The 16,699-nt window shown below is 45.9% G+C and overlaps 1 protein-coding gene across 1 annotated transcript in view; it reads right to left on the reverse strand.

The window, feature by feature from the left end:
• Positions 1 to 16,387, reverse strand: part of AMDHD1 (amidohydrolase domain containing 1) — a 65,309-nt gene extending 48,922 nt beyond the window's left edge. The window contains exons 1-3 of the mRNA XM_040344108.1: positions 16,057 to 16,387; positions 6,987 to 7,093; positions 185 to 249 (exon numbers count right to left, since the gene is read on the reverse strand). Coding sequence (XP_040200042.1) covers positions 185 to 249; positions 6,987 to 7,093; positions 16,057 to 16,193 — 309 coding nt within the window. The 5' untranslated portion in view covers positions 16,194 to 16,387. The remainder of the gene's footprint in view (positions 1 to 184; positions 250 to 6,986; positions 7,094 to 16,056) is intronic.
• Positions 16,388 to 16,699: the final 312 nt, after the last annotated feature.

Raw genomic sequence — 16,699 nt, forward strand, 5'->3', positions numbered from 1 at the left:
TTTTGAGGGGGCAGCAAATTTACACTGTTATACAAGCTGTACACTCACTACTTTACATTGTAGCAAAGTGTAATTTTTTCATTGTTGTCACATGAAAAGATATAATAAAATATTTACAAAAAGGTGAGGGGTGTACTCACTTTTGTGAAATACTGTATAATAATATAAAAAATATATAACTTACTTTCATTGCAAACTCATGTACTCTGTCACCAGCCCACACAGGATGAGTATGTGCATCCACAAATCCTGAAAATCAAGGTGAAATAAGAACATGATTTTCATTTGTATGTCATAGAAGCAATGAAAATGTCCAGTGCTGCCCCCTACTGTGCCTCCATGAGTGGCACCTGAGGCGGACTCCTCAGTTAGCCCCATGGACAGCATGGCTCCGATTCAAATTATAAAGCAGCTGTATTGAGAAGAATTTGTGGATTATACTACTTATAACACAATCTGTGAATGGGAGTGTTTGAGCACTTGAGCAGTCACAGGATTCTCTCCCTCAATTACAGATTGTGCAGGGCAGGCCATGTACTCAAAGAAAAAACTCAGTTCCATAGAAGGTAGAAGGGGATGTGTCTTTAGTGCAGCTGAGCCTGGAGACCCAAAGCTGTTAACTCTTACAGCATTGGGACATCTGCAAGAGGAAGAAGACAGGGAAGCCCTGCAGGGAAGATTTCTACAGAATTCAGCAGCCGAAACATCATGGGACAAACTTTATTACAGGAAAGTTATAGAACTAAAGCTGTGGAGAAAAAAAAATGTTGTTTTTAGCTGAACTTTAGCTTCAAAGTGGTATTAAACTCAAAAACAAACCTTTGTTATATTGCAGTTTACCATTTTTAGATGTAATGGCTTCACTTGTTTTCTTTTTAAAGCTTTATTTTTTCTATTTTCATCTGATGATCCAAACTGCAAGTTTGTTTTTCAAAAAAACAAGCTCTCCAGCAGAATGCATCAGTTAGAGCCCTTTCACACTGAGGAGTTTTTCAGGCGGTACAGCGCTAAAAATAGTGCTGCTATACTGCCTGAAAAACTCCTGCCCAGCAACCTCAATGTGAAAGCCGGAGGGCGATGTGCTGGCAGGAGATAAAAAAATCTCCTGCAAGCAGCATCTTTATATACCGCTCCTTCCCATTTAAAGCAATGGGAAACCACGGTAATACTGCCCGCAATGCGACTCTGCAGAGGCGCATTGCGGGTGGTATTAACCCTTTATCGGCCGCTAGCGGGGATTAATACCGCACCGCTAGCGGCCGAATCCCGCGGCAATTCCGATGGTATAGCGCTGCTATACCGCCACCGCGCCTCCCGCCCCAGTGTGAAAGGGGCCTTACTGAGATCAGACAAATCATTTAACACTTGCAGAGAGCTTACATTTATAATTTGTGTGTAATATATATATATATATATACACACACACACACATACATACACACACACACACACACACAGTGTGTGAGTGTGTGTATATATATATATATATATATATATATATATATATATATATATATATATATATATATATATATATATATATATATATATATATATATATATATATAAACTTTTCCCCAAAAGGGAAATAAAAAAACGGTTTGCTGTAACCGCTTATATATTATAAGTCAAGTATTATATGCTTAACCACTTAAGCCCCAGACCAAAATGCAGGTAAAGTACCAGGCCCCTTTTTGCGATTCGGCAATGCGTCGCTTTAACTGACAACTGCGTGGTCGTGCGACGTGGCTCCCAAACAAAATTAGCGTCCTTTTTTTCCCACAAATAGAGCTTTCTTTTGGTGGTATTTGATCACCTCTGCGGTTTTTATTTTTTGTGCTATAAACAAAAATAGAGCGACAATTTTGAAAAAAATGCAATATTTTTTACTTTTTGCTATAATAAATATCCCCCAAAAATATATATAAAAATGTATCTTTCCTCAGTTTAGGCCGATAAGTATTCTTCTACATATTTTTGGTAAAAAAAAAAAAAAAAAAATCGCAATAAGCGTTTATCGGTTGGTTTGCGCAAAATTTATAGCGTTTACAAAATGGGGAATAGTTTTATTACATTTTTATAAATTTTTTTTTTTTAACTACTAATGGCGGCGATCAGCGATTTTTTTCATGACTGCGACATTATAGCGGACACTTTGGACAATTTTGACACATTTTTGGGACCATTGTCATTTTCACAGCAAAAAATGCATTTAAAATGCATTGTTTATTGCGGAAATGACAGTTGCAGTTTGGGGGCGCTGAAGGGGTTATGTTTCATCTAGTGTGTGTTTACAACTGTAGGGGGGTGTGGCTGTAGGAGTGACATCATCGATTGTGTCTCCCTATAAAGGGGATATCACGATCGATGCAGCCGCCACAGTGAAGCACGGGGAAGCCGTGTTTACACGCGGCTCTCCCCGTTCTTCAGTTCCGGGGACCGATCGCGGGACCCCAGCGGCGATCGGGTCCGCGGGTCCCGGAGCTTCGGACCGGGACCCGCGACCCACGGCTGGGTAGATGTACAGGACGTGCCGATGTACAGGATCTGCCCAGCCGTGCCATTCTGCCGACGTATATTTACAGGCGGCGGTGGTTAAAGTGTTACTAAACACAGAACCCTGCATTCATTATATATGGTCTCCCACAGGACACAGAATATGGAAATGCAATAGTTTTAGTAAGGCCCCTTTCACACTTTTTCTGCGATCTTTAAGCAATGCCTGTGTAATCTTGAGGTCTATGGACCTCAAATTGCATCAGACCAAAGTAGTGCAGGGACTACTTTGAAGTCGCTGGGACTTCAAGTGGCAGAGATATGAATGGTACTCATTGGAAATCATGGGGAATGACTTGTCATGCGACTTTGCAGCCCCAAATCACAGGACAAGTTGCACAAGTGTGAAATGGGCCCAAATATAAACTGCTAAATACCTTTTCTCATCAGCAGTTAGAGCAGCCTTGTGACTTCTATCAGTGTCTGGTTAAAGTTTGCAGGAGGAGGAGTTTTTATCCTCCTCCGATTGTCCTTTTAGGATGCAAGACCCATTAGCCTCTGTCTGGACAGTGCCGATTGGCCCTGTGCTGATCACACGCACTCTCCCAAGATTTTTTTTTTTTTTTTTTAGAAAATTCTCTACCAGCACACACCAAACTGAGCATGTGCAGCTTGTCCCTTAGCCTCTGTTCTATCACGTGATGGATTGGGGACAGTGGAAGAAGGGGAGGATCAGAGAAGACAGGGTCAAACAGCCTTTTTACACAAATTCTGTGGTCCCACCATAGCGGAAGTTTTCCCGCACAGGAAGAGTACCCAGTGGAGAGGCAGCACGGGAGGAGGAGGCAAGAGGCGGCACAATCCCCCCCCCCCCCCCGCTTATCATTTTTGATTTTGGCAGCAATCCCAGTCCCCCACCACTTAACAAATTTGATGAATGTCCCGCAGTGGAATTTTTAAATGTGAGGTATTCAGTTGTGGGTATACTAACACTAAGTATTTGCTAGCGTTTGGCTTCAATTTGTTAGTGTATCCAACCCTGCTGGTACATGTAACACTCTCCTCCCCCCCACACTCACAATGTTGCTGTCCAAAGGTGCCCCCTGTGCCCATTCATCCAGAGTGAAAGCACTCTAATACAGGAAGTGAACACACTGCCCAGATCACCAGGTGAAAACAGAGGTAAGAAAGCCTAAGAAAAAAAAAAAATGCAGCCACCACATCGAAGGATTGGTAACCTACAATATATTAATAGCGAATTAGAAATTAGCTAATTTCTGGTTACAGAGTCTGAGCGGGTCCACGGCTCCGCTAGTCTTCGGCTCGGTGGTAAGAGAGAGTCAGAGAGTGGGTGTTCAGCTGGTCGGCTCTGTGGGCGAGCAGGCGGCTGGCCAATTAACAAGATGGCGGACGGGGGAGCAGAGAGATGACATCATCTCTCACCACCCCGTGCCCGCCCTGCATCCCTGCAGTAACTTCCGCCCTCACTGTGCAGTCAACAGAGAGATCACATGATCTCTCTGCTGCCTGACTCTGACAAGCAAAACACCACCTTAGCATGTGACAATCCGCAAGGTGAGGTGGCAAGTGACAATCTGCATTTGAAGGCAGGAAAGTGGCATTCCGTAACTTGTGGCACCTGATGTGGCAAGTGACAATCCACAACATGTGGCAGGTGATGTGGCAATCCACAACATGTGGCAGGTGACGTGGCAAGCGACAATCCGCAACGTGTGGCAGGTGACGTGGCAAGCGACAATCCGCAACGTGTGGCAGGTGACGTGGCAAGCGACAATCCGCAACGTGTGGCAGGTGACGTGGCAAGCGACAATCCGCAACGTGTGGCAGGTGACAATCCGCAACGTGTGGCAGGCGACGTGGCAAGCGACAATCCGCAACGTGTGGCAGGTGACAATCCGCAACGTGTGGCAGGTGACGTGGCAAGTGACAATCTGCAACGTGTGGCAGGCGACAATCTGCAACGTGTGGCAGGTGACAATCCGCAACGTGTGGCAGGTGACAATCCGCAACGCGTGGTAGGCGACGTGGCAAGTGACAATCTGCATCTGATGGCAGGTGACACACTCGGGGCTCCCACTGATTCTGCATTATGGTGAGTTGAACCATTTCATTCTATATTACAATGTAATAATATAAATAATGCTCTTCAATCATCCTGATACTATAACAACCATAGTGCCGTGATCATTGAAGTGCCAACACCAGTCATTTCCCTGATAAATTGCCCCTCCAAAAAAATATCTTCTGGGAGTGCCCCTCCCAAGACTAGACTCTGGATCCGTCCCTGGTCCGATTTAATAAAAATTTAACGGATTGGTCAGGGTGGTCCTCCTATTCCATAGTTCTGGAAAACTAATAAGCACAAAAGCATGGTGCACATTTGCAGCATTTCTGAAACGCATTGTAAAGTGCACATTTTCTATGCCATGCGTTTAGAAACACACAAATGTCAATGAAGCCTCATTGTTCCTGTGTAAATGCACCAATTTCACGTTCAGGCCACATTCACACCTAGAGTAGTGGGAGCGCATATGTTCTGGCTTGTTTTTCCAGTGACACACATAGGGCAGCCCATTTATTTCAATGGGCTGCGCTACAAATGGCAAAGTAGCTCATGGGACATTGACATGGTGCAATTTGCAAGGTTTTTTTTTACTTTATTTGTCACTTGTATTTTCATGTGGCAAAATGTATGTTTGCTTCTGTGTTTGGTGTGCCGGTTAACAATAAATGACACTGAAAGTGCAACTAGGTAATTTTAGGTGTATAAAATGTGGCCACTCACTATACAAACTGTACAATCTCCTTTAGATTTACCAAAACGATATAATAGGAGCACACACCATCTATTCAATCAGTCTGTATCCAATCAGGCAGGCCCTGGTGCTACATCAGGAGCTGCATGTGGCCCCAGGGAGTTTAGCATGCAGCCCGAGTCCATCTCAAAGGATGCTGGGAAAGCCCGGGAAATGCACATGTGGAGAGATGCCAGGGATGCTGTGAAAACTTAGTTGATGGGTGAAGGGTGTGCTAATGAGGTCATCTGGTAAACTCCTTCCTGTGTCGTGCTGGTTTTTCTGTCTCAAATCTATACCAGGGAGTCTCTGAAGCTTTCTAAGAAATATAGGGTAAGGCCTTGTTCTGCAAAAAAATGTTTTGCAACCTAGGTACATTAATGGTATATTTGTTTATAGGGGAGCTGGACTTTAGATAAAAGAAAAAAGAAAAAAAGTGAACTTAGCCTTTAATACCACTTTAACCACTTGTCCACCGGGCCTATTCTGGCACTTCTCTCCTTCATGTAAAAATCACAACTTTTTTGCTAGAAAATTACTCAGAACCCCCAAACATTATATATTTTTTTGGCAGACACCCTAGGGAATAAAATGGCGTTCGTTGCAACTTTTTTTTCTCGCACGGTATTTTATTTTACTTCATTTTTTTATTTTTTACCACTTTTATTCCTATTACAAGGGATGTAAACATCCCTTGTACTAGGAATCACTGTGACAGGTCCTCTTTATGAAGAGATGTGGGGTCAATAAGACCCCACATCTCTCCTCCAGGCTTACAAGCATGAGACCGTGAAAAACATTTTACCGATCTAATGCAGACAGCCGCGATTGTGGCTTTTATTTACTTCCGGGTACCCGTCATAACGTCGCGCCCAGGCCTCCAATGGTCAGAGATGACTGGTGACCATCTGGTCACCAGTCATCTCTATGCTTCCCAGCCAGCGCCGGCCGATTCGTTCTCCGGGGCCCCTAAGGCACGGGAAAGCCCAGAGAAGCACCGAATGGCGGCGGGAGGGAGGGACGGGGACGTCCCCTCCCGCTGCCTATAAGAACGATCAAAGCGGCGGAACTGCCGCTTTGATCGTTCTTATTGTGCAGAGAATCGCCGGCAGAAGACGGTGATATCTGAATGATGCCTGTAGCTGCAGGCATCATTCAGATATCACTGCACAAAGTCAAGGACGTCATATGACATCCTCGGGGGGCAAGTGGTTAAAGGAGGTTGTAAACGTTCGTTTTTTTTTCTTTTATAAATAGGTTCCTTTAAGCTAGTGCATTGTTGGTTCACTTACCTTTTCCTTTGATTTCCCTTCTAAATGTTTTTTTTTTTCTTTGTCTGAATTTCTCACTTCCTGTTTCTCCTCCGTAAGCTTTCCACCATCACCCGAGCCGTTCTGGTTGGGGGTTAGTCAGCCTAAACAGCTTACTGAACAGCTTACTGAGGAGGAACAGGAAGTGAGAAATTCAGACAAAGAAAACAAAGAAAAAAAAACATTTAGAAGGGAAATCGAAGGAAAAAGGTAAGTGAACCAACAATGCACTAGCTTAAAAGGAACCTACGGTATTTAGAAAATAAAAAAACGAACCTTTACAACCCCTTTAAGGACCGAGTAGTGCAGTTTCTACTTTTTTTCTGATTTACTTTTGGCCATTATGGAGCAAATAACCACTTACCTGGCAGAACACATTTTCCAGAACAGTCAATGACTGTTTCAAACTCTTCTTGAGAAAATTGATTACGTATCGTCTGTGTGGTTCCTACAGCCTTTATGAATCCGTCACTGCAAATTACATTGACAAAGTGTTACATAAGGAGTTTTGTACTGGTATGTAATGTAAATATATGCGCATACGGAAGATTTTTTTTATTATTCATGGTTTAAAAAAAAAAAAAAAAAACACATAGAAAAACCGAAGTTAGGCTTACCGGTAACTCTGTTTTCAAGAGTCTTCCAGGACAGCCCTGTAGATGTAGCTCCTCCCTCCGGGACAGGAAACACAATCACCCCCAATCATAAAAGGCGGTCCTCCAGGTCCTCTCCTCAGTTCATCCAAGAATTCCTGACGGACTCTGAAAAACATAATCTTACCAACACATCGTTAGTACAAACTTCCATTTCCAGTTTAGAATAATATACACCGGGTGGGAAGCCAGGCTGTCCTGGAAGACTCTTGAAAACAGAGTTACCGGTAAGCCTAACTTCGGTTTTACCCTTTCGTCTTCCAGGACAGCCCTGTAGATGATAGACAAGAAACTTACTTATCAGGGTGGGGTTACTGCTTGGAGGACCCTCCTACCAAATGCCTGATCCTTCTCAGACATCAAGTCCAGGCGATAGTGCTTGGCGAAGGTAGTATAACTTGACCACGTTGCCGCCTTGCAAATCTCTTCTGGTGAGGCTCCGCCCCTCTCGGCCCATGAACTCGAAACTGCTCTAGTCGAGTGTGCTTTAACAAATGGGGCTTGTAGGCCCTCTAACTCATAAGCCTTCTCTATTGCCATTCTGATCCATCTGGCAATAGAGGATTTTGATGCCTTATGACCCTTCTTACTACCTGAAAAATTAACAAAAAGGGAATCACTCTTCCTAAACTCTTTGGAAGCTTCTAAGTAAACTAAAAGGCACCTCCTAACATCTAGTAAGTTTTGGGGTGCTCCCTCTGAGTCTGAGGTGGAACAAAAGGAAGGAAGGACAATGTCCTGTGTCCTATGGAATTTGGACACAACTTTAGGAAGAAAACTGGGGTCTGTTTTCAAAATAATCCTATCATCAAAAATCAACAAAAAAGGCTCCAAGATTGAAAGAGCCTGTAGCTCACTCACCCGTCTGGCTGAGGTCACTGCCACCAAGAGGACCGTTTTAAGTGTGACCCATTTCAGGATGGATTCCTCCAGAGGTTCAAAAGGTTTGCCTGAGAGTGCTCTGAGCACCAATGAAAGATCCCAAGAAGGACAGGTCGAGACCCTCACTGGCCTAGATCTTGATAAGGCCTTGAAAAAACTCCTAACATATGAATTCTGCTGGAGGGAACACTGCAAGAAGACACTCAGGGCTGCTACCTGTACCTTTAGAGTGCTGGGGGAGAGACCCAGATCTACCCCGGCCTGCAAAAAATCTAGAATAGCTGGAATACCTGGATGATCCAATTCTTGTTCTCTCATCCAGGAACAAAATCTCTTCCAGAATTTGGCATAGATTGCTCTTGTAACTGGCTTTCTGCACTGTAATAGGGTGTTTATTACTTTCTCTGAGAAACCCTCTGCTCTCAATAACTCTTCCTCAGATACCACGCAGTTAGACAGATTGAGTCTATCTGCGGGTGTAGGATTGGACCCTGCAAGATCAGATCCTTCCGGATTGGAAGGGGAAATGGAGGAAAAATGCATAGTTCCTTCAGGATTGCGAACCAAGGCCTCTTTGGCCACCAGGGCGCGATCAAAATCAAGTCTGTCGCCTCCAACCGAAATTTCTGGAGCACTGCTGCTATCATCCTTACTGGGGGGAAGGCGTAGCAAATGTTGAACCTCCAGGGATTGGAAAATGCGTCTATCCTTAAAGCGGGGGTTCACCCTTAGAGGGCACTTTTCCCCCTTAGATTCCTGCTTGTTATTACTAGGGGAATCGGCTATTTATTTAAAAATAGGTGCAGTACTTACCCGTTTACGAGACGCATCCTCTCCGTCGCTTCCGGGTATGGGCTTCGGGAATGGGCGTTCCTTCTTGATTAACAGGTTTCCGAGAGGCTTCCGACGGTCGCATCCATCGCGTCACGATTTTCCGAAAGAAGCCGAACGTCGGTGCGCATGCGCAGTATAGAGCCGCACCGACGTTCGGCTTCTTTCGGCTACGAGTGACGCGATGGATGCGACCGTCGGAAGCCTCTCGGAAGACTGTCAATCAAGAAGGAACGCCCGCTCCCGAAGACCATACCCTGAAGCGACGGAAGAAGATGCAGCTCGAAAACGGGTAAGTACTGCACCTATTTTAATACAAATAGCCGATTCCCCTAGACCGAACGAGCAGGAATCTAGGGGAAGAAAAAAATTTTTTTTAGAAATGGGTGAACTCCCGCTTTAAGGCCTGATCTCTGGGATCTATTGAGAAGAACTGGGTTACTTTCCTGTTCTTTTCTGAGGCAAAAAGATCTATTTCCGGAAGACCCCACCTTTGTGTTATCTGAGCAAATACTTCTTCGTTCAGGGACCATTCGTCCTGTTTCACTGGCTGGCGACTTAAGTAATCTGCCAGAGAGTTTTGAGTACCCTTTAGGTGGACTGCTGTCAGTGAAAACAAGTTGGTCTCCGCCCAGGAGAGGATTTTGTTGGATATTTCTTGCAAAGCCGGACTTCTTGTCCCTCCCTGCTTGTTCAGGTACGCAACAGCCGCTGCGTTGTCCGAACGAACTTGCAGGTGATGTCCTACCAACCTTCCCTGAAATGACTCTATGGTTCTTAGAATTGCCAACAGCTCTCTTTGGTTGGAAGAACGACTTGCCTCCGCTGGAGACCATGCTCCCTGGGCTACTGCTTCCCCTAGGTGGGCTCCCCAGCCCCAGGCACTTGCGTCCGTAGTCACTATTACTTCCACCGGGAAGGACCAGTCTAGACCCTTGCTCAGGTTGTGATGTCTTCGCCACCACCACAACTTCCTTTTTACTTTGGCTGAGATTGGAATCAGCGACTCTAAATCTTGACTTTGGCCACTCCAGAGACGGAGCATAAGTTCCTGTAATGGGCGTTGATGATGTCTTGCCCAAGGAACTGCAGGGAAACCGGATGTCATGAACCCCAGGACTCTCATTACCTCTCTGATTGAAATCCACTGATTGGACTGTAGTTGGGCAACGGCCTGACTTACTTTGGTAACCTTTTCCTCGGGGAGATAAATTTTTCTCTTTACCGAAGATATCTTGTACCCCAGGTAAACCACTTCCTGGGATGGCACCAACTGGGATTTGTCCCGGTTGATTATCCACCCGAGTGAGGAGAGATATTCCTGTGCAACCAGTAAATCCTTTCCTAACTGTTGAGCCGATCTGGCTACAAACAGTAGATCGTCCAGATATGGGATTACCGTGATAGCTTGATCTCTGAGAGGGGCAAGAGCTTCTGCCAGAACCTTGGTAAAAATTCTCGGAGACGAGGATAGACCAAAGGGCAGAGCTTGGAACTGGAAGTGTTGAATCCCTAAAGTTGCCCTCACTGCTACCCTGAGAAATTTCTGGTAATCTGGATGTATAGGGATGTGCAGATAAGCATCCCTGAGATCCAGGGTCGCCATGTAACACCCCGGGAACAGACATCTTGCAACTGTAAAGATCGACTCCATCCTGAACCTTTTGTACTTTACAAATCTGTTCAGGGGCCGAAGGTTCAGGATCATCCTGAACTTCCCTGATGGTTTCTTTACTATGAAGACATGGGAATATACTCCCTGTCCCTGCTCCTCCAGGGGTACCGGAATTAGAACTCTCTGATCCACTAATTCTCCTAGCGACAGCATGAGAGCTTCTGCCTTTCCAGTTCCAGTTCCAGTGAGGCAGTGACGCAAACTCCAGTTTGTATCCGTTCTCTATTAGATTTAGAATGAACGGGCTTGAAGTTGCCTTGGTCCATTGTGGGAGGAACTGCCCCAACCTTCCTCCCACGGGGACACAGGAGTCATTGTGGTTTTGGGGGGGGGTTGAGGAGGATTAAACAGGATTCCTCCTCTACCACGCCCCTTGTGGCCTGCCCAATGCTTCTTGGGTTGGCCTTCCTTCTTCTGGTTTTGCCAAAAGTTTGAACCCCTGAAGCCACGAAAAAAACTCTTTCCTTCGGCTTTTTTCTTTTTCTCAGGAAAGGCCTTCTTCCTGTCCTGAGTACGTTCCAAAGCCTCTTGGAGGCCGGGTCCAAAAAGGTGATCTCCTGAAAACGGAAGACCACACAATTTTAATTTTGAGGCGGCATCTCCCGTCCAAGTTTTTAGCCATAGTGATCTTCTGGCTGCATTGACCAAGGCTGCTGACCTGGCAGCCAACTTTACTGACTCCTCTGAGGCGTCAGCTAGAAAACCCACTGCCTTGAACAAGAGTGGAAAAGATTTTAAAAGCTCTTGTCTAGAGGTACCGGCCAAGATGTGTGCCTGTAACTGGGTGAGCCAACACTCTAAGTTTCTTGCTACACAAGTAGCCGATAGAGCTGGTTTTAAACTGATCGCAGAGGCGTCCCAAGCTCTTTTCAATAGTAGGTCCCCCCTTTTGTCCATTGGGTCCCTAAGGGAACCTAGGTCATCAAATGCCAAATCTGTCCTCCTGGAGACCTTGGCTAAAGGGGCATCCAGTCTAGGAACCTTGTTCCAAGGATGAGACACATCTGATTCGAATGGAAACCTACGTTTGAGGCTGCCTGAAAAAAATGGTCTTCTTTCAGGTTGTTCCCACTCTCGCAGAATCATATCAATCAAAGACTTATGAACCGGAAAAACCTTGGTTCTGGTCGCATTCCCCTGATACATGAGGTCATGCCGTGAGAGCTGAACCTGTTCCTCCTGGATATCCAAAGTGTCATAGATGGCATTCAGGAGATCCCCCACATCATCTAATGATAATTTGTATCTGGCCGCCCTGGAGGAATCCTCCTCTCCCTCTGATTCAGATGCTGAACCTGCCTGAGAGGAAACAACTGATCTGGGAGTTCTGTCTCTAATTTCCTCCTCTTCCTCCTGAATTTGTAAGGAAGGAGTACTAGAGGCCCTAGTTAGGGACGGGGCTGGAGCCTGCATCCTGTCAATCAGTCCCTTAAACGACTGAAATGTGGATGCCATCTCATCTTTAAAAGATGATAACATTTGGTTACAAGTGGTTAACGAACTTTCTTTAACCAAGCTATTAACACAGTCAGGACATAAAGGCTTATCCCAATTAGAACTTAGCTTTGTCCCACACACTGCACATTTCTTCCTAGGAGGCTGGTTCTTATCATGGGCCTTGACCTGTTAAAATAAACAACACAGTTTGACCACATTACAACCAGCTAAACCTTCATTCACCACTGTGACAAGGTTTCCTAGAAGGTGCAAAAGAAAAACCTCCACCAAACAGGTTCACCACCTAGGGGGGGGTATCTGGGGTAACAATCCCCTACCTATCAGAGTAAGCCATGTGCCGTCACCAGGCCTTACCTGAGAGGTACCGGTGCCTGCTGGACCAGGATCGGAAATAGCCGCTGCTGCCTCCATGGTCCTGTGTAATCGATTTCAGTCTCCCTGAACAAACACCAGCGCCGGGTCCTTCGAGTCTCCTCCGCGCCCTTTTTTGAAGTAGGAACGATACTTCCGGGCGCCCCCTGATGACGCGCTTCCGCCGAGAATACTCCTTCCTCTCTTTGGAACGCATGGAACCCGCCCCCTCATCGAATACCGGAAGTGGCGCGCCGAATCGATGGCGTCTCTCACCCTCGCAGCCACGCCACCCGGATCACTACAGGGGACGGATCCCGCCGTCAACGGGGTCCGACTCTCGCCGAGCTCACGGCGGAGGAGACTCCAGCTACGCTCTCTACCCCTAGGGCCAGAGGAGTGCTGAAGGCTGAGGTAGGTTCTCTCACATCAAAAAACAAAAAAATACGTTCCCTGATTGTATCTCCTCCCGTCCGGCAGGAAACACAAAAAACTGAGGAGAGGACCTGGAGGACCGCCTTTTATGATTGGGGGTGATTGTGTTTCCTGTCCCGGAGGGAGGAGCTACATCTACAGGGCTGTCCTGGAAGACGAAAGGGTAAATATAAAATGAACTGCATCAAGGATGTATGAACAGAGTGTTGTGCAAAAGAGGAGTAATAATATCTAATTTCAGACAAATTTCCTAGGAGATCTTGGTTTCCTTCATAAAATTCTGCCCTCCCCTGGTTAACAGTAGTACTGCAGTAATATAAAATACCCTTAGGACTTGTCCCCACAATAGTGTTGGTCTCTGAAAAGTGATCCGTGTTCAGATTGTTCGTCAGAAAGCATTTGACAGGTGGTGAGGAGGTATTGTATCGCCACCTCAGTGCCCGCTTTAACCACTTCAATCCTACACTGATGCACCACAACCACATGGTTGCAAGATGCTTGCAGAGCGCCCCCATTCACTTGAACGGGTCGCATTTGTCTGCACTACGCCTGCCAAAAGTGACAGGGGGTATAATTCCTTCACATAGCAAAGCATCATGACCTCAACATGTGTACACACCCCACTGCTGCTTTTGCAGTTAAAGGGGCCAGCAGTTCGGGAGCAGTAAAATTGCAGCTCCACCACAGCATTTTAAAGCCCCTGGGGTCACTAGTGTGATTGATATCTTAACCAGTCTTGAATACGCATGTTTACAGCCTAATAGTATGATGTGGCTATTTTTGCATAGTTACATTGGTTTAAGATGGACCAATGTAACTACGAATGTGCAATACCTAGCCAATCCCAGTGGATGCTGGAAATTCCTGTAGTAGGCATTACAGTGATTTACACTGGTTTCCAGTTCCTGTGCTTACTGTCAGTCCTGCTGTTTACTAAACACACGGGGGGGGGGGGGGCAGGGATGAGAGTCATGGCACAAGGAGGGGGTCCCGTGTGGACCAGAGTGAATGAAGGTGTTCACTGTACACTCTGTTAGAAAGAGGACCCCTCCAGGTCCCATTATACTTCTTTTGTAGTCTCTAATGGGACTCGAACAGACTCTATAAGGCCCCTTTCAGACGAACGGCTGTTTTGCCGCAGCTAAAAGCATGTTTATGTTTTGCTGGAATTCAAGACTCCAGGCACAGCGATTAGCTGCATTTGTACAGTGCTTTTAGCTGCGGTTGCGTTTAGCCGCGGCACGATATTGAACGGGGATCCGACTTGGATCCCTGCCAATACCAAGTACTGCGTCTGGTATGAATCTTGAGGGGGAACTCCACGCCAAATTTCAAATAAAAAAACAGCATGGGTTTCCCCCTACAGAAGCATACCAGGCCCTTGGATCTGCTATGGATTTTAAGGAGACACCCGTACGCCGAGAAAACGGTGTGGGGTTCCGGTCAGGAAAGGGGTGGGGACAAGCGCGGGGGCCCCCCCCTCCTTAACCGTGCCGCATGCCCCCAACGGCCAGGGTTGTCGGGAAGAGGCCCTGTCCTCATCAACATGGGGACAGGTGCTTTGGGGTGGGGGGGCCACAGGGCGCCCCCCTGCCCCAAAGCGCCTACCCCCCCATGTTGAGGGCATGCGGCCTGGCACGGTTAAGAAGGGGGGTTGGCGCTCGCTCGTCCCCACCCTTTTCCTGACCGGCCAGGCCGCTGCTCGGATATGGGTCTGGTATGGATTTTGCGGGGAACCCTATGCAGTTTTTCGGCGTACGGGGTGTCTCCTTAAAATCCATAGCAGATCCAAGGGCCTGGTATGCTCCTGTAGGGGGAACCAATGCCGTTTTTTTACTTGAAATTTGGCGTGGAGTTCCCCCTCAAGATTCATACCAAACGCAGCTGACATAGTGCACTACGATTACCTGTGGTTATGTGCCGATAGCTGCGGGATCTATTTTTTCTATCCGCACAAAACCGCAGGTAACCGTAGTGTGTGAATGAGGTCATAGGAAAGCAATGTGTGCTTCTAGCTGCGGTAAAATCTGCAGCTAAAAGCACCATTCTATCCGTCTGTGTGAAAGGGGCATATTGGACACTAAAAAGGGTCCCATTAGACTCCTTTGTAGTCTCTAATGGACACTGTTAGAGACAGACGAGAGAGACAGACCTCTAGGTCCCATTAAAAAAAATAAAAAAAATAAATAAAAAAAAAAATGTAGGGGCGGGTCATGGGCGGGGGCCTGACAGGGTACCCTTGCTTTATTTATTTTTTTGCTGGGTGGCCCTCAGTGTTGTCAGTCCCCTGCTGCTACCGCTTTAAAGCACTGTGCAAACTGTTGGCACTACATGGGGTTTATCTTGAACAGGGACACAGACTGCAAAACAAACATTACAGGGGTGTTTTGGCTAGAGCCAAAAAAATAATTAAATGTATCTGCTCCGACTTAACATACAAATTCAACTTAAAGGGGTTGTGATCCCGCATGTTTTTTCACCTGGCAGAGACACGCTATTCCCCTTCTCAGGGTTCTCGGCTCTCGATTGAATAGATTGATAGCAGCGCAGCCATTGGCTCCCACTTCTGTCAATCAAATCCATTGACATGGGTGCTGGGGCCGAGTCACACATTCGGCTTTAGACGCCGAATGAATGACTTGGAAGTGCGCCCGCAAGGTAACCCCCCCCTCCTGTGAGAGCGCTTCTCCTGGGGAAGGGGGGTTATCTGATGTGGGGGAGGAGCCGCGAGAGCCACTGGGGGACCCCAGAAGTTGCAGATCGGGGCCACACTGTGCAAAACGAGCTGCACAGTCGAGGTAAGTATGACATTTTTTTTTTTAAAACAAAAACACACGGACACTTTACAACCACTTTAAAGAACAAACCTACAGACCTCATCTTGTTTGTAACCCAGGGACTGCCTATATACAAAATGACTGCATAAAATTATTATTATTATTATTATTATTATTATTATTAAGGACTGCACTATAGCCAGATACATACACAAATTACTTTTTCACTACAACCAAATGTCTCTAAATGCACATAAACATGTATGCATGACAGAAACCTTATATTTAACATGTCCTTTAGAATATTCTTTATAGTCCTTTATGCCCGGAAACGTCTGCTTTGTAAGGTAAAAACAAAAAACACTGACTTACTTGCCAATCACCAGGCTGGCTTTCTCCAGTACTGCCAAATGCTGCATTCCCTCCTGGAGCAGGAATTGCTCTTCATTCCTACAGACAAGGACCATTTGCTCTGCATTTTCCAACAAAAGCCTAAATTTGCAGGACATTTTTATTAACCGCAAGCTTCCAATGTGCTTCCTTCTACAACAGCACTCTATGTTAAACTGACCACAGCAGAGACTGTGTATTGCACAAAGGCTACAGCAATCAACAAGGGCCAGGTGGGTTTTGTAACCTCCCTCTTGTTAATATTCTTAGAACTAGAACCTGTCAAAACTACCTGTTCAAGGCTCACTGCGCTCTACTTTTAGTGCTTACGTTGTTTTTGGCAAAGGCCCATGTTTTATATTGCAGGTATCTGAGTAGGTGATGTGTAACCCTATGTAAATATTTGCCTTATTTTTGACACTACTTTGAAAAAGTTAGCATGGTGCGCCCTCTGCTGCCAAATAAATTGTTTCTAAATTCAAAGTGGTATGACTGTGTCCAGCGCAGGAGTCAAAGTTATATCTTGCAATGCGGAAACCTGTTCTGGAGATACTTGTCAAAATACAATAGTAGAAATTAATTCACAATTTTTTTTTTTTCTATTAAACAAATTATTAAGTGTTTT

Source organism: Rana temporaria, chromosome 3 (assembly GCF_905171775.1).
Source record: "Rana temporaria chromosome 3, aRanTem1.1, whole genome shotgun sequence".
Classification (NCBI taxonomy): Eukaryota; Metazoa; Chordata; class Amphibia; order Anura; family Ranidae; genus Rana; species Rana temporaria.